Genomic DNA, 19,177 nt, shown 5'->3' with positions numbered 1-19,177 from the left:
TTATAGTTGTCTTAAAGTACATACGAACGGCACTTGGTATGAACTGTGACCTTGAGGAACGCGTGCGTTAAATGTAGTTCAGGCAACAAGAACCTTCATATGTGTGCACTGAGAACATGATGCTGAAGAACATAAGGAACAAAGGGCGGAAAGGAGCTCGGATGTAAACTAAAGACAATGCCTGACAGTTTGCAATGGAATCGACAAAGGTATGATATCATACCTAATTTCTATAAATTAGTAGGTAAAATTCGTACCATCTGTTGTTACTAGAGCGCAATGTCATTGAAGTCCTCGGATGAAAGAACACAGTATTAAAGAACGATGAGTTGTGAGATGTAACAAGATGGGATGGGTTCAAATGATGGAAGGAATGTCGAAGTTAGAATAAGGAAGGCTGTTTGTTACAATAGAAAGCGCTAAGAAACAACCGTACTATCACTCCTGTCTAATACACTGGTTACACAACCCTCTCCATAATAAATGGTATATCGACGCAAATTAATGTGGATATCATGGACAGATTGATTAGTTAAACAAACAAGAATTTAATGCATGCAGCAAAATTAACTAGTCTATGCCTACAATATATCTTTTTGGTTCTGCTTAATAACTAGCTGAGTTTAGAAACAACACTTGTTGACGTTAACAACAATGTACATCGCTGTTGCTTGGGTAACAATTGTATTGAAAAAATCCGGAAATACAACTAACATATCCTAAAGAACAATCCAATTTCTCCATAAGCAAATAAAATATAATAAGTGGGAAAAGAATTCGTCAGTTTGCCCACAGGTTTATCAAAATATGTGGCATACGAATATGCTGAACTATGTCACTGAGCCTTACCACAACTCATAATAAAATTATCAGTTAGTGAAATCGCTTATTGTTACGACACCATACTCCACTCCCACGCATTTAAAAGAGGAATGGTATTCACACGAACCCGTTGTTCAATATAATGATATAAATTACTACATGGTCTTAAGTGGTTTAGAAATATTCCCCATGGTTTATCCGATGTTGTGAGTTACGTGATAAAAATGATCTATCTCAAGCCAATTTCAGAGAGTAGCTTTGACAGATCACTTCCCAAATTTTCTGTGCATGTGCCTATAGATATAAGAGTAAGGCGATGTGCTGGAAAATGTATGTAATGTCTGCGTAAAACAAGGAAGTAAATAACTATTTTATCCATAATGTTAAAATCCTAAAAGAATATTATCGAGTTTCTCTTAACCATCTAGTTTAGGATTGAAAGCTGATGAAAGACAATTACAGAAAGGAATTCGATTTACAAGGCTGATAAGTTAGAAGACATAAAACCGCTGAATGCTAGTAAAGTTAAGTTGTTATAACCGGTAGAATATAAACTAAACGGGACTCACAATAATTGGAGTCGCAATGTCAAACGATGTTTTTCCGTTCGTATAAAATAGAACAGCAAATCCAATGTGGGGACTATCATCAATGAGCAACATTCTCAAGCCGCTTTCTTTGTGCGACCTTAAAGTTCTATTGGTCTTCAAAGCAATCAAATCATCTCTATTAATACAGCTTGAATGAAATGAACGTACCCTTAGTTTGGTACATTTTGGCTGGTGAATATCATTTTGATCGGTGTTAGTTCCTGAAGTAAATACGACTGAATGTTTAAGGTCGATTGAGGCAGGTAAGCAACAGTTTTACTCTAGTAATATTATGGTCACCCTCCAATTAAATTATCTTCATCAACAAAATTAGTCAAGGTCAGCCTTCAGGTGATATTCTCAGTTCATTACGGTCTATTTAGGAAGTCTTGGTTCTTAAACAATTAGGCCAAAATTTGTGATCAGTGTCTAATGGTCTGATAGCGGAGTTAACATTCGACCATATAAAATCTTGTGAAAACGACTCACAACGAAGACAATGAAAAGTTACTCATCTCTATCTGACCATTTCTTTTCCGCCGTAGTTAGTGTGTAAGATGCATGTAGAACAGCCTTTTCCGTTGCACCCGGAAATTAATGAGACGACGGCAACGACTGTAAACGCTGAGTCGTCCATACTCGTGTGGACCGGCATGGACAAACTGTAGTGTATCAGTAGTAATTTAGAGCTAGTAATCGTCTTTGGTTTGCCAAAAGCTACTTCACATCTTTTTGTCCAATTCCTGATGTTGTTCTTATTCAGTGGGTTCGGATGTCATGCATAGACGGCACAAAGACTGAGTAGTAGCCAATTGGTCACAATATAGATCATAGGACAGAGACATTGGTGGCAGTCGACATCAGTCGAACAGCCTGAATGTTTTCAGATTCTGGTCGGTGGCCTGAGGCGTCAAAGACAAATCCCAAGTACTTTACCGACTTTAAGAAATATTGGCACTTTTCTGGACGTAGACGGAAACTATTGTCACTGATGTGTTGTAGCACAGCCGTTGTGCGTTCTCATTTAGCATAATGAATAAATCTGAGGGAGCTGGCAGAGAGTAATGATACTGTCCAAGGGTTGGTTTAAGGCGTGCGCGTAAGTGTTATGCTACGTGTCCCCTTGATAACCACAATTGCTTCTATCATGGATGTGACAGCATCCGACGTACAACCCTGAAACAGTATGTGGAACCCTTTCAGCACACAAGTGCATGGTCCGTTTAGCTACTTACTAGAGTCGCACCGACTGCCGATAGAATGAAAACAAGCTGTTCCCCCTCCAACCTTTGAGGATGAAGTAGAAAAGATTCAGCCTGTTAAAGACCAGTCTCATTACTCCCGAAACCGTCAATTGGTGGCAAGAAATAAGATCTCAGACCTAATAACAAGGATGTAACCAGAATTTCAAGTTATGAAAGTAAGCGTAAACAGTAGAAATTCGTTGTTATTAGCGCATCGAAATTCAATAAGAAAAATATTAATCTTCATGAGAATAGTTTTTGAAAAGTTATGAGCCCCTTACGTCCTGCCACAACACTAAATATACAATGAAAAACAGGAACATCTTCATATGAAGTAACACTCGGTTTTCTATTTTCTAACCACACAATCCTCAAAGCTGAACATGAGATAACTGAGAAAATGCACATTTAACAGTGAACGTGGAGAGCAGGACAACAATGGGGGAGGCGGGAAGAATTAATTGGATGACATGGCCCAGCTTCGTAGACGTGGTCATTCTGTATGACTTGTCTTTATTCACACAAAATATATTATTCTATCTTCAGCTTAAATGTGTTCTTCCGAAGTTCTAATTATCATATTATTGATTGTCACGATACGATTAGTCAGAATAGACGATAATGTGACTTTCACGCAAGATCTTATAGATTAAGCAGTCACATCATGACATATCTACAATTTTAGGATTAGGTCCATTACAATAGTAGTACTAATTACGAAGTGGACAATAGTACCAAAACTGTTCATTCGCGTAAGCTATCCTATTCTTATCCTTAACTCTAAAACTGTTTTGGTTGGTTTAGTAGTTTTATACATGCATAAATATATTCATGTATATTGGAGTAAAGCTTGATGATGATTTAAATGAAAACAATATTGTTCGCTTATATATGTTGTTCTAAACAACGAGATAGGAATTTTTAGTATTTTAAGGAGAACAACGCTAATTTCTTTCTATGAAACTCGGACAAGGTATTTGCTTAGTTTTCAATAGCCTCTATGATCCCCTACCAAAACTCATTCTGTGATGCAGATTATATTTAAAAAGGCTTAATTTACGGAGAACACAAAGCTATTCCGATCCACAGAAACTATCATTGACAAACGTTTTCAGTTACATCGCTTTACGTAAAAGCATCTTGTGATGGATATGTAGCTGACCGGTTCTGATAAATACTCACTGAAGACGCTGGGCGAAGACTGCTCTCTGTCAAACCCTTTATTTAAGTGCAGCGAACGAAAACACGAGTAGGGGATAATCGAAAGTATTTGAACACGAAATTGCAGAATTTCTTAGTAAAATCTGAGAACCATGCAGTAAATACTTCATTTAAAAAATGTAAATCAATCGTCTCAGAATTGATTGTTCTTTCGTTTCTACAGCAATTGTTCTCTGTTTTCGTTCTCATTTCTTCAATCTTCTTAACCTTCTGCAGCCAGGTTTTTTTATTTCCGATTGATGATACACACTACTTATATCTATCGACATCAGTAGCACACACCACACCATCAGACTCTAACATGATCAAAAGCTTATTTTAAAACATACAGTTTTTGGATTCTACTCCGTGTGAGTGCTCAAGTATTTTCGAAGTTTGCAACTACGATGATACTACTGCTCCCTATTTGGTGGTTTAGAGATGAAGAATAATCCACTATTGATTGACAGCATTACATACTTACTTACGCCTGTTACTCCCAATGGAGCACAGGCCATCGTCTAGCATTCTCCAACCCACTCTGTCCAGAATATTCCTTTCTAATTCCATCCAGTTGTTGTTCATTCTTCTAATGTCTCTCTCCATTTCTTGGCGTAACTTGTTCTTTGGTCTTCATCTTCTCCTTTGGTTTTGAGGATTCCAAGCGGGGCTTGCCTTGTGACACAGTTGAGTGATTTCCTCACTGTGTGTTCTATCCACTTCCAGCGCTTCTTCTTCATTTCTTCCTCCACTGCAATCTGGTTTGTTCTCTCCCACAGTAGGTTGTTGCTAATAGTGTCTGTTCAACGGATCCGAAGTATTTGGCGCAGACAACTATTAATAAACACTTGTATCTTCTGGATGATGGATTTCGTAGTTCACCGGGGTTCCGCCCCATACAGCAGAACTGTTTTGATATTTGTATTGAAAATCCTGACTTTGATGTCGGTTGACAACTGCTTTGATTTCCAGATGTATTTCAGTTGTGAATATACTGCTCTGCCTTGACCGATCCGCGCTTTCACATATGCATTGGATCCACTGCTTTCATCAATTATAATGCCCAGATATGTGAAAGTTTTTACATCTTTCAAATCTTCTCCGTCAATTGTGATTGGATTGGTGCATGCTGTGTTGTATCGGAGAATCTTGCTTTTCTCTTTGCGTATATTGAGACCTACTGCTGCTGAGGCTACTGCTACACTGGTCGTCTTCTCCTGCATTTGTTGTCGCGTTTGCGATAGGAGAGTCAAATCATCTGCGAAGTCTAGATCTTCCAGCTGCATCCTAGATGTCCACCGAATCCCGTGCTTCTCCCCAGATGTTGACGTCTTCATGATCCAGTCGATCACCAAGAGAAAGAGTGAGAGTAAGTAACCTTGCCAGACGCCGGTCTTTACTTCGAACGAGTTTGTCAACTCTCCTCCATGCACGATTTTGCAGTTCAATTCATCATAGGAATTCTGTATGATACTGACTATCTTCTGAGGCACGCCGTAGTATCGAAGAAGCTTCTGTAGTGTTGTTCTGTCCATGAAATCAAATGCCTTTTCGTAGTCAACGAAGGTGATGTAGAGTAGTGAATTCCATTCAATTGATTGTTCCACAATGATACGTAGAGTTGCTATTTGGTCTGTACACGATCGATCCTTACAGAATCCATCCTGTTGGTTTCGAAGTTGGGTGTCTACGGAGTCCTCCATTCCGTTTAACAACACCTTGTCGTAGATTTTTCCTGGTTTTGATAGAGTTATGCCTCTGCAGTTCTCACACTTGCTGAGATCACCATTCTTCGGCATCTTGATCAGGTGTCCTTTTTCCGGTCTTTTGGTGCTTGTTCTTCATCTTAAATCTTGCTGAGGAGAATGTTGAGTACCTTTTCAGGTGCTGTTATGTCAGCTTTTAGTGCCTCTTCTGGAATGTTGTCTGGTCCTGCTGCTTTACCGCTCTTTATTTGTCTGATGGCCATGCTGATCTCATCAATTGTTGGTGGGCCAAAATTGAGTGGGAAACGAACTGCTCTTTCAACCAAACTAAAATCGACAAGTCCTCTTTTCTCAGTAGCTCCAATTGCATTCACCGATTCACATGTACGTGCCACAGCACATACACTGGAAGAACTGAGAGAAGAGTACACGTTCGCATTTCTGAGCATGTTACAGAAAACTTGAGGCCGAAAGGGACTAAGGCTCTCAGTAGTGCAATAGCTCGGCATTTACTTGTCACCGGGCATACCATCAATATTCCGCACGCTTTTAAAATTATCAGTAGACAAAAACGTACGATTGCGATCCGTTTTGCCGAAGCGATAGCGATAAGAAAACTTAAACCGGATTTATGTATTCAGAAAGAGACAGTAGTTAACTTATTATAACCCTGGTAATCCATTTTATTTTTTAATTTTTATTTTATTGGTTGGTTATTTACGCAATCTTAATTATTTTTAAAATATTTAATTTGTGTTATATTCCCCTCCTCCTCCATTACCGAACTTGTAAACCAACCTTTCGCCCACTTTTCCTCTTAAGTTTTGTTAGCTTTTCAACTTCCATTCAACTATTACGCAACCTATTTTATCACTTAATTCCATGAATCCTTCACTACTGTAAGATCCATTTTGAATGCTTTGTGTGTTTGTGAAAATCCCTCCATATATATACTTGCACTTTGTTCCTATTGATTCTTTTAGTTGTACATTGTTAACTTTTTGGCTACAATTGAATTGTTAATATTTGTATTTTATTATAGTTTTCGTTTTTACTACACCTTCACTAATTCCCCATGTTTCTTCCCGAACTGCACTTATGTTGTTTTACTTTATACTAAGTCTGGGCGGCAGCCATTTTGGTTTATCCCTGCTTTTGATTGCTTGACCTGTGTTGACTGGAATTGTGCATTTTGGTTGTGAATTGAAGCACTCTTCCAGAATTGAAAACACTCTGTGTTATAGAGCGACCAATTATTACCTTTTGAACGAATCTGTACGTGATCTATCCAGACAGGATAGAATAACATTTATTTGTGGTGATTGTTCAGATTTGATCAATTGAACAATTATTAGTTGGATAGCTGAGTGGTTATATTTGTTTAGGTAATAATGTACACTTAAATTTATGATAAATTATAGAACCGTCATCTTACCCAATTACTTTGTTTTGGTTTCAATCGGGCGAGGGCGCGTATCTAACTCATCCAGACAGCTGTCCTTCACTCCAAACCGTAGTTTAGATCTTACAGTTCTAAACAAATAATTTGGTCGAAGTCGTTTGGTTTTCGTTTCGCTGATTTCAATCATTGTCTCTGGGAATATTTGGTCGTTTGCTTGCGATGCCAAACAATCGTCGAAGGAAATTAAGTCCAAGGCTCATGGAAGCAGAATGAGATGAACAAAAGGATAGACCCCCTCAATCAAAGCAAGTGCCTTATGATGCTTCTATGTGTCATGGTTCATATTCTAATAGGGACGATTGTAATTATAGTGAATCTAGTGATATAATGACAGATGGCATAGAAAACCTTAGTTTAGACGTAAAGCAAGCGAAAAGCGCGATGCCTACGGCGCCTTTCGTAGGTCCCGAGTTACCCAAGGTTGAGTTAAGTTATTTCGACGGTCAACCTAGAGGTTATTAGAGATTTTTAAGGGAGTTTGAGACCTATGTAGAATCAAGGATCAAGGATGATGGTCAACGCTTGCTTTATTTGATACATTATTGTAAGGGTAAAGCGAAAACAGCCATTGAGGGTTGTATTATGTTGGAAGCCTCTTCTGGTTACAAGAAGGCCAAAGAAATCCTAAAACGGTTGTTCGGACAGGCGCATGTAATCGCTCGAGAGACACTAGAGGACTTATTCAATGCGGTGAATTTTGATTAGACTGACGGAGAGCAACTAACAAACTTGGCTATTAAAATGGAAAACTGTGCCATGGTCTTGGAACAGATGAATTATGCCTCGGATCCAAATTCCTTGGTTACTTTGGAAAGAATAGTGAGACTCTTGCCTCAACCTATGCAAACCCAGTGGGCGGACCGGGTGGACGAATTGACTGAAGATAACAGGGAACCGACCTTTAACGAGCTCACTCAGTTTATCGCATCGCGTGCGAGAGTGGCTTGTAGTAGATTTGGACGGTTAGCAAATCGTTCAAGAAAAGGACATAACCTAAAGACGAACTGTCACGTGCAATCGGAGCAAAGGAATAGTTCGACTACGAAAACTAAATGCAGTATGTGTTCCCACGGCCATGCTGTTGACAAATGTCCACAGTTCTTAGCGCTTACAGTTCAAGACTGATGGTCTCACGCTAAAAGCAAGGGTATCTGTTTTGTTTGTCTTAGACAAGGACATAAGGTTAATGAATGTAAGGTGACAAGGCTCTGTAACGTTGATGGTTGTGAAAAGAAACACCATTCTTTGTTGCACAGCGAAAGTGATAAACCTGGTATCTCGAATTGTTGCGGATACACTAAATCACTAATCAGTCAAGTGTGTTTAGGCACGATTCCCGTACGGTTGAAATCGCGAAAAGCCGAGATTGTGGGTTATGCTCTGTTGGACAACGGTTCTGATGTGACACTGATAAAATCAAACTGTTTGAGGTCTCTCGGGCTGAACGAAGACCAAGCATTAGTGGTAGTTGAGACTGTGGGCGGTAATAGAACAATGAAGGTCACGAGTGCGCCTTTTGAGGTATATTCTTCAGATCAATCTGAACATGTTACTATTGAAGGAGCTCTGATTGTAGCAAGTATGCCAGGTCATAAGCCAACAAAATCAGCAATGAACAACCTAGTTAAGTGGCCGCATTTAAGTGATGTGCCAATAGATAGCCTAGATTCTGAAGAAGTTTTACTGTTGATTGGTTGCGACGTACCAGAAGCACATTGGGTGTTAGACCAACGGTTGGGTGGAAGGAAGAACCCGTACGCTGTGAAAACGTTGCTGAAGTGGACGGTTTTCGGACCTGCGTCATATTCGGAATATAGGAAAAGAGTTGTTAACCATACCAGTAAGGTACAGACATTAGAGAACGAAATACGTGAGCTTTATGATGTAGAGTTTTCAGATGCTTATTCAAGTGATAAATCATTATCAGTAGACGACAAGGCGGCTATAAAGATTGTGGAAGGTGGCACGCGCTTCGACAGTGGTCATTTTGTAGTTTCTATACCGTGGAAAAAGAATCCAGATATGAAAGTGGATAATTATGAAGTAGCAAACCGTAGATTACAAAGTTTGAAGGGTATGTTGTCGAAGGATGTCAGTCTGCACATCAGGTATATCAACAGTATTGAGAGTAAATTCACTAAGATTTATGCGGAGAGGGTCCTTGAAATATATTTGCAGCCTAATTATCGCCCTCGAGGGTATCCACCTCATCATGCAGTGTTAAACATCAAGAAACCAGAAGAACTTAGAGTGGTCCTTGATTGTGCCGCCGAGTTTGCAGGGGTTCCCATGAATGATATGATTTATCAAGAACCCGACACCACTGCTGAGTTAATGTTCATATTATTAAGTTTTCGCAAGGAGACAGTTGCAATCCCTGCAGATGTTGAAGAAATGTTCATAGAAGTGAAGTTTCCTGAGTGTGGTCGAGGAGCTTCAAGATTTCTGTGGTGGCAGGAGGGGGACATGTCGAGGGAACCATCTGAGTTTCAAATGACAACTCATGCATTTGGTGCCACATCATCACCGTTTCGTGCGAACTTTGCCTTCAATAAGACCGCACAAATATTCTCTGACGATAGTGAGTTTAGAAAAACTGCTGTGGTTAACTTGAGTAGTATAAAGTACAACATGTCACCTATTCTCTCTTATTACTCCGAGTGGTTGAAATTAGTCAGGGCCGTAGCCTGGCTTAAAAGGTTCATAGAGTTCCTGATGGTACTTCGTTCCCCGAGTCATGAAGGATCCGTTCATCTAGGATGTTTAAAGGTCAAAGAGCTTGACATCGCCAAGCGTAAGATTTTATTGATGGTTCAGAAAGAAGTGTATGGAGAAATACTTAGTGGATTTAAAAACAATGGTAAAGTAGTTAGTCACAATAATCTGAAGGGCTTATCACCGATAATGCTTGATGGGTTACTCTGCGGTGGAGGTCGACTAAGATACTCAGACTTCCCAAATGCTTTTAAACATCCAGTACTTTTACCCAGTCGACACTTAGTGACGGAAATGATAATTAGACATTGTCCTAAAGAACACATAAGAAGATCATTAGAAAAAGGGTATGGATATGTGTTTACTTGTTTGCGAACATGAGCAGTACATATTGAAATGATGTGTAGTTTGATTACTGATTCATTTATAATGGCCTTATTACGTTGTATTGGAAGAAGAAGGAAACCTCCGGAGATTTACAGTGACAGTGCGTCAAGCTTCGTGTGGGCAGTTTCTGAGTTAAGGAAGTTTGTGCAACAGTCGAATCAGCAGAAGATAAATAGTGAATTGTCAGCGAGACCCTCATCCAACAGCATGGGTGGAGTTTGGGGAAGAGTGACTAGGTCTATACCACGAGTGTTATTGTTGAACACCAGAGAACAAGTGAAACAGGTCTCCTTGAAGCTTCGGATTAGTCTTTGTTGTCATTAATGTAGGTAGGTCGAGTAGGCGTACTGTTGTAAGTCCTACTCGTTCCTATAGTGTCATATGCTACATAATGAACCACGACCATAGGCATCAAGGTAGCTTGTGTGACATGGAGGGATTTTGGGGGCCGGTGTAAGATCCATTTTGAATGCTTTGTGTGTTTGTGAAAATCCCTCCATATATATACTTGCACTTTGTTCCTATTGATTCTTTTAGTTGTACATTGTTAACTTTTTGGCTACAATTGAATTGTTAATATTTGTATTTTATTATAGTTTTCGTTTTTACTACACCTTCACTAATTCCCCATGTTTCTTCCCGAACTGCACTTATGTTGTTTTACTTTATACTAAGTCTGGGCGGCAGCCATTTTGGTTTATCCCTGCTTTTGATTGCTTGACCTGTGTTGACTGGAATTGTGCATTTTGGTTGTGAATTGAAGCACTCTTCCAGAATTGAAAACACTCTGTGTTATAGAGCGACCAATTATTACCTTTTGAACGAATCTGTACGTGATCTATCCAGACAGGATAGAATAACATTTATTTGTGGTGATTGTTCAGATTTGATCAATTGAACAATTATTAGTTGGATAGCTGAGTGGTTATATTTGTTTAGGTAATAATGTACACTTAAATTTATGATAAATTATAGAACCGTCATCTTACCCAATTACTTTGTTTTGGTTTCAATCGGGCGAGGGCGCGTATCTAACTCATCCAGACAGCTGTCCTTCATTCCAAACCGTAGTTTGGATCTTACAACTACCTTGTGGTGGACCAGACAATATATAAACGCAAAAGGTATCAACAAAGTTAATAACAATCAATAGTAATATTAATATTTACAAGTTAAATATTATAAATACAATAACAAATTAGGGACGTTACTTAAATTGACCAAAGGTTGCGTGTTCTGATTAGGTCCGGTAATGTAAATCCACAATTATAAATGTTTGATAATTCTGAGCAGGTTGGCGAACTCTCTAGTGATATAATCCCACGTAGAATGTGATATATTCCAATTACAGTCTATAAATAGTGATAATATTTGATTTAGAATTCAGCTAACTCAATCACAAATGAAAATAGAACGAGGGATGTGTGAGTAGTAATGTATTTGTTAGCCAGAAAGAATATGTCACGCTATGTAGTAGCATAACGGAAAAAGTGTTCAAGGTCATTGACTAAAACAACACGTAAAGTCATTTAATGATAAATGTACATACAGTGAAAAATTGACAAAACAAATACAAATAACATTGAAAACTATTTACAAAATAAGGTTGTCAGGTCTATCTCCACATAGCTCCCCCAGAGTATCCGGAGGTAACACTGGTTACAATAACAATAATTAAAATTTTATACAAAAAAATAATATTTACAATAATAACCAATTAACAATGTTGAGATGCGTATGACATGTACGTTAATAATATACAGTGTGTTATTGCGTGAAAATGGCGGTGATGTGGCATAGCATGACAAACAAATGTAATGAGAATACCGTCATTTAAAATCTTGGTTTGCTAACAATGATACTAATGTACAGAACTGTTACTGAACCCAAAAAAATGAACTGCTTATTTTTTGTGTGTGTACAACAAATGAATAATTAAATAGAGTTTACTCGTTTATTATTGTAACAAATTTTTTTCTATGAAAAAAATGTGACAAAACGAACAATTGTGGAAAAATGTGATTATGTACACTGTGGAAAGGAAAAAAAATTTGTTTTTTTTTAATCGACGAAATGGACATAACGCTTGGGTTTGTTTATAGGTCTGCCGGAGCGTGTTAAACAAGAAGGCTTAGTATTAAGTTTTTTATCCTCCACTGGTTTTTCAGTCACTGGTGAAAGGGGTCGATTGTCAACGGCGTTGTCTTCTTTGACTCGAGTAGATTCATAGAAAGCAGGTTTGATTCTGTCTATGGAAATAGTCTGCTTTTTGCCATCTCTGCTGATGATGAAGTATTTTTGTGTGCGTTTAATTACTTTATATGGACCTTCGTATGGTTGTTTCAATGGTTTTTTGACAGCATCTACTCGAACAAAGACAAACTTGCATGTTTCTAGATTTCTATCGAGTTGTATTCGATTGTTATGTTCACGAGGCGGTATGGCTTTGATCTGTTGCATGGTCTGCAGCAGTTGGCTAGCAAAACGACTTGGGTCCGTTGGTGTTAAAGTGTTTGGGTCCACTAGTTGACCTGGTAATGTAAGGGTTGTACCGTAAACTAGCTCAGCGGCTGTACAACCTATATCTTCCTTTATAGTTGAACGGATACCCAGGAGTACAAGTGGTAATGCGTCACTCCATTTTGTCGTATCATTTTGTGCCATCAGCGAGCTTTTCAATTGGCGGTGAAATCTTTCGACCAAGCTGTTAGCTGCTGGGTGGTAGGCTGTTGTTTTGATGTGGTTTACGCCCAGAAGTCTTGTGAATTCCTGAAATAAAATAGACTGAAACTGGGGACCACGGTCGGTAGTGACGATGTAAGGTACTCCGTAGTTAGATATTCAGCGGTCGAGGAAGACTGAAGACACCGTTTCTGCCGAAGTGTCTTTTATAGGGCAGGCTATGGCCCATCTTGTGAACCTGTCCACCGCAGTGAGAATGTGGGTGAAGGAGTTTGACGGAGGCAGTGGCCCAACTAAATCCAAGTGAATATGTTGAAAACGTTTGTCGGGAATGGGGAATTCCCCGATCGGGCTGATAGTGTTTTTGGATTTTGCTGCGTTGGCACTGGAGGCAGTTACGTGTCCATCGCTTAACATCCGAATTGATTTTTGGCCAAACAAAGCGTTCTGTGATAAGCTTCGTGGTAGCTCTGATGCCCGGATGCGACAGTCCATGTAGCTGTTGGAATATTTTTCGTCGACAGGGTTGTGGCACAAAGGGGCGATTGTTACCCGTTGAAGTGTCGCAAATAATAGATGCGTCTGAGAAAGGAATGGGTACAGGTTTAAGGTTCAAGTAAGACTTCTCTTTGCAGGTCTTCAAATCTGCATCGTCCACTTGTAGTTTAGCTAAAGCTTCAAGGCTGATGTTGTGGTTGTGTACCACCATATTGATATCCTTCCTAGATAGAGCGTCAGCGACAATGTTGGAGGAGCCTTTGATGAATTGGATGTCCGTAGTGAATTGAGAAATGTTATCCAGTTGTCTGGCTTCCCGTGGAGAATGTCTGTCGTGGGACGTGTTGAAAGAATAGCAAAGTGGTTTATGATCAGTCATAATGGTGAAATCACGTCCCTGAAGCAGGAAGTTGAAGTGTTTTAAAGCTAAGTACATAGCCAGAAGTTCGCGTCCGAAGGTGCTATAGCGCTCTTGAGTTGGTGATAATCGTTTGGAAAAGAAAGCTATAGGAGTAATCTTGTCGTTAACGCATTGCTGTAATACTGCTCCTACTGCTTTCTGGGAGGCGTCCGTGCAGAGGATGAGGTTTGTTGTGGGATCGGTGTTTAGGTGCTGTAGCATGGTAGCATTGGATATCATCAATTTCGCTTTTGCGTAAGCCTCTCTGGCCTCAGGTGTTTACATGAAAGTATTCTCTTTTTTGGTCTTAGTTGCGGTTTTATCGGTCTTCAGTAGATCCGTCAAAGGTTGTAAAATGGCCGCACAGCTAGGGAGAAAACGTCGGTAAAAATTGCACATTCCCAGGAACCGGCGTAATGCTTTTATCGACTTGGGTTCAGGAAAGTTGACAATGGCTTCGACTTTTTTTTCCAACGGTTTAATTCCTTGTGAATCAATGTAATGACCCAGGAACTCCAGAGCGGAGGCACCGAATATACACTTCGAAGGATTGATTGCAACACCATAACTTTTGAAACGTTTGAAAAGTGTATGTAAGTGCTGAACATGTTCTTCAGTGGAAGAACTGGCGATTAAAACGTCGTCGACATAGACAAAAACAAAATCCAACCCTCTGGTTACTTCGTCGATGAATCTCTGAAAGGTTTGGGCAGCATTTTTTAATCCGAAAGGCATTCTTAAGAATTCGAACAGGCCAAAAGGTGTGATTACGGCTGTTTTTTCGATATCCTCAGGTGCCATCGGTATTTGATGATAAGCTCGGACAAGATCTAACTTCGAAAAGATCCGTTTTCCGTGTAGATTCAAAGAAAAGTCGTGTAAGTGAGGAATGGGGTATCGATCCGGAATAGTCAGGTTGTTTAAACGGCGGTAGTCTCCACAGGGGCGCCAATCTTGATCTTTTTTCGGGACCATGTGTAGTGGGGAAGCCCATGGGCTGCTAGACTGCCTAATGATGCCTAGTTGCATCATGTGCTCGAATTCTCGCTTAGCAATTGTTAGCTTATCTGGTGGTAGTCTTCTTGGCCGGGCGCGTATTGGAGGGCCAGCGGTAGTAATGTGATGTTGTACATGGTGGGTGGTACATTCGTTTCGGTAGTCCACCCTGGTGATGCACTCGAATTCTGACAGGATGTCGTTGAAAACGTTGTTCACAGGCTTCATTATTCGAACACCATAGATTTCGTTGTCGTTGGAGAGTGTACCATTTACCTGTAAACGTGTGTTTACGTCGATTAATCTCTTGTTGGTCATATCAACTAACAGGTTGTACGCACTAAGAAAATCAGCCCCGAGGATGGGTCGTTTGACTTGAGCAACTATGAATACCCATGTGAATCTTCTGCGGAGCCCGAGATCTAATATAAGTGATTGCTCACCGTACGTTTTGATAATTGATTCATTAGCCGCTACTAAGGACAATTTAGTGCTTGTCGTATGTTGTCTGCGTGAGAGATGGAGTGGGATGATGCTGATTTCTGCTCCAGTATCGACTAAGAAGTCTGAGCCAGAAATACGATCCCTGATGTGGAATAGGCGGCTGACATGTTGGCCAGTAACAGCTGCCGCTATTACTGTCTGGCCACTTCGTTTCCCTGATGGTCTGGCTTGCTTGTCGTGAAGTTGCACGATTTTGTGCAACGACGTGCTTTCTCACCATAATTCGAATGATACCAACAAATTCCGGCTGCCCGCTTAGGTGACCTAAGACGATGTCTGGATACTGATCTCCTTCTGGACGTAGATCTGGGGCGTCGAGAATGGATGGTGGAAATAGTCGCCTGCAGTGATGCTAGCTGCTGTGTTAAGTGTGCCATTTGTTGCTGAATGTCAAGAGGAGGGTTCATAGCGTCTCTACTAGAGGGTTGTACTGCGTTAATTCCCCGACTATCGGGATATATTTCCATCATCTTATCAGCCATATCAGCTAAATCGTCAAGAGTGACAGAAGTTCCTGAAATACTGAGAATTTGTCTAACATTATGTGGTAACCTTTGTAACCACATTTGCTTAAGCAGCGTCTCGTCTACTTTGTAGGAGCCTGCCAGTTGTCTCATATGTCTAAGCAACTGTGAAGGTCTTTTGTCCCCTAACTCGCATGCGGTGAGTAGTTGCCGTAAGCGTTTTTCATCAGACTGCGAAGTACGGTGGATTACTGCGGCTTTTATTTTGTCATAGGGGTCCGTTTCTGGTACGTTATCTATCAGGTCTCCGACTTCTGCTGCCACTTCTATGGGTAATGCTCCAACGATGTATGCATATTTTGTCGCTTGCGAGCGTATACCTCTCGACAAAAATAATGCCTCAACCTGTGCAAACCAGATCCTGGGATTATTAACACCGTACGTTGGTAATCTTAGTTCAGAAATAGCGTTGATTGAGTTTAAAACATTATCTTCTGGCTGTGATGAATGAAAGGGGTTGGTTGATGGGCTATCAATATCGATAAGTTTATTAGGAGAGTTCATTATGTCAAAAACAAGAAATGGTGTCGTGCCAATTAATAATAATAAAAAATTATGTAGATATATATAGTAAATGTCTATAAAAAAATAATCGAGGCTCACCAAATAATTGTGGTGGACCAGACAATATATAAACGCAAAAGGTATCAACAAAGTTAATAACAATCAATAGTAATATTAATATTTACAAGTTAAATATTATAAATACAATAACAAATTAGGGACGTTACTTAAATTGACCAAAGGTTGCGTGTTCTGATTAGGTCCGGTAATGTAAATCCACAATTACAAATGTTTGATAATTCTGAGCAGGTTGGCGAACTCTCTAGTGATATAATCCCACGTAGAATGTGATATATTCCAATTACAGTCTATAAATAGTGATAATATTTGATTTAGAATTCAGCTAACTCAATCACAAATGAAAATAGAACGAGGGATGTGTGAGTAGTAATGTATTTGTTAGCCAGAAAGAATATGTCACGCTATGTAGTAGCATAACGGAAAAAGTGTTCAAGGTCATTGACTAAAACAACACGTAAAGTCATTTAATGATAAATGTACATACAGTGAAAAATTGACAAAACAAATACAAATAACATTGAAAACTATTTACAAAATAAGGTTGTCAGGTCTATCTCCACAACCTCTAAAATTATCACACAATGTATAATTCCACTAGACCATTAGAACATCTTTCCTCAATTGTTTTCTTAATTCTAACACTAATTAACCTCTGACCTGTTCTTGCATATATATTTATATATAGTTATTATTGTAAACCTTTGTCATTCTAATCATTTGCATTCATTTATGTCAATCGTTTTACCCTATTTCTTATCTCAATGTAAAATTCTACTACATATTTATTGTATGCAGCTGACGAGAAATCTCGAAATACTATGAATTCATACTATTTTGTATCAGTGTTTGTTCTTGCTTTATTGAAATTGAATGGGAGGTCCGTTGGTGCTGCTTCGTTGTTGGGAGGGCCTAGATTCACAGTATGGTTTAAATTTTTTGTTTTCAGTTAAAATATATGCGTTTGTCTCCAATAAATGTGATCATAAATCGCGAGATATACCTTAATCGTGAGTTATATCTTTCGCTGATCCAACGGTTAGTCAAATTAGTATATGCTGTACGTAACAACAATGTAAAGTTGATACGTGTAGGTAGAAATCTATTCCTAAACAATGAATGTAGCAGTTTCCGCACATCACCTTCACTATGCTATGTTTGTAACGTCAACGCATTATGGTAACTTGGGAGTTTAGCACTTCGTCTCTTGATCCAATTCCAATGATACCTACCTTTAAAAGACTAGATTTACGTCAATATATATGGTCCATAGTTGTGTGACCATAGTGGGAAGGAAACGCGTATGAGTTAGAAGCAAGAAATCACTAAACATATTTTCCCATAAGCATTCCAAGTGCCTTCCGATAGCATCGGTGACCGTTTTGTTCAGTGTAATAACTGAAGACTGTCACATTCGCTTCGAAAGTGCGGACCATCAGGTAGTAAAGCTATGTTTATGGAATATGAGGCCATCCTATCACTTGAAGACTTCTAAGAATGAAGAAAGGCAATAGATCAAAAATCCGACTCAATATAACTCCCTAATGAAGAAGCAAAGGGTTTGCAAAAAACCTCTTCTCTATGACCTAGATTACTGAGCCACATTCGCATTCCAAAAGATTGGTTTCAAATAAATAGATAATTTCTTCGAATGACCGAACTCTAAGCAAATAATGTCACAACTTATTGCATGTGATCGTCCTCATTATATACTTTCGGAATTGACGGCCCCTCCATTTCAGAATCTTTAGTGAACGCGCTCAACTCTAGTATGTAATTCTCCAAATAACAAAATATCTATCACGGTTCACAACAGTCACTGTCTTTAGCAGTCAAATTGTCCTTGTAAAAACCTGTTTGCCTCGCCTGAGATGCTAAAATATAATGCTGAAAATATATCGCGATGAAAAACGATGAAGAATCGAGGCTGTTTACGAAATATTAAGTTTACCTGGCTTATTAATAGGTTATTACTTATTTGATAAACATGCAATGGGACTGCTTTGTATTGCTAGATTTCTCAAACTAATAACATGTTCCGTTCGTAATCACTTCTACACCTTATCAAAATTCCTTCCTGATATAAGACAGTTTAACAAATGAAATGTGAGGCGAAACACTGGTTCAATATACAGTGAGGTAGTTGCGGGATTACAAATTTGGCGTGATTAGGTTATTTGATTGGGAATCATGAAGGTGATCGTTAAGTCGTTTGATACTCGAGTCATAGACACAAATGACTGTCCAACTGCTGCAGATCTAAAGATTTTACTAGCAAACAAGGACAATTTGCCACTTGATAACTTGCAGTTATACAACTGTGGATCATTAATTAGTGATTCTCAATCTTTGGTATCTCTGTCGAGTGACGCATCTATCGATGTCGTTGTTCCGGCATTAGGAGGTACGTATCTTTTTGTCTGTCCACATTTCTTCAGGTAAGGTACACGGATCACTTGCGCGTGCTGGTAAAGTTCGTGGGCAAACCCCGAAGGTTGAAAAACAAGAAAAACGGAAGTCTCCACGAGGTAGAGCTAAGCGTAGGATGCAGTACAACAAGCGATTTGTAGCAGTTGTACAACAACCTGGTGGCAGAAGAAGAGGCCCGAATTCTAATGTAAAGTCATCCTAAAGTGAATGTCGAATAAACCTTTTGTTGGAAGTTATTCTCTATATTTTGTACCAAGTTTTTTTTAGCCCTCAAACTAGTTTAATTTCAAGTACAGCTTGTCATTATTCCAGCTGTGTTGAGTGACACCATTATTGAAACAGTTGTCACTAGTCGTTACCTTTAATGTACTGAAAGTATATTTCATGAAATCAAAACCCAAAGTTAAAAGAACTTCATGAAACTCTAGACCCTAT

General features: G+C 39.2%; 1 protein-coding gene across 1 annotated transcript; it reads left to right on the top strand.

The window, feature by feature from the left end:
• Positions 1–18,467: 18,467 nt before the first annotated feature.
• On the top strand, positions 18,468–18,944 carry RPS30A (ribosomal protein S30A; the record flags this gene model as incomplete). Its single annotated transcript, XM_012938902.2, has 2 exons — positions 18,468–18,716; positions 18,751–18,944. Exons 1-2 carry the CDS (start codon positions 18,503–18,505, stop codon positions 18,942–18,944), a joined length of 408 nt encoding a protein of 135 aa, XP_012794356.1. The 5' UTR covers positions 18,468–18,502.
• Positions 18,945–19,177: the final 233 nt, after the last annotated feature.

The sequence above is a fragment of the Schistosoma haematobium genome, chromosome 2 (assembly GCF_000699445.3).
Source record: "Schistosoma haematobium chromosome 2, whole genome shotgun sequence".
In the NCBI taxonomy this organism is placed as follows: Eukaryota; Metazoa; Platyhelminthes; class Trematoda; order Strigeidida; family Schistosomatidae; genus Schistosoma; species Schistosoma haematobium.
The sequence above is the reverse complement of the archived record's forward strand: the minus strand, read 5'-3'. Positions and strand labels throughout refer to the sequence as shown.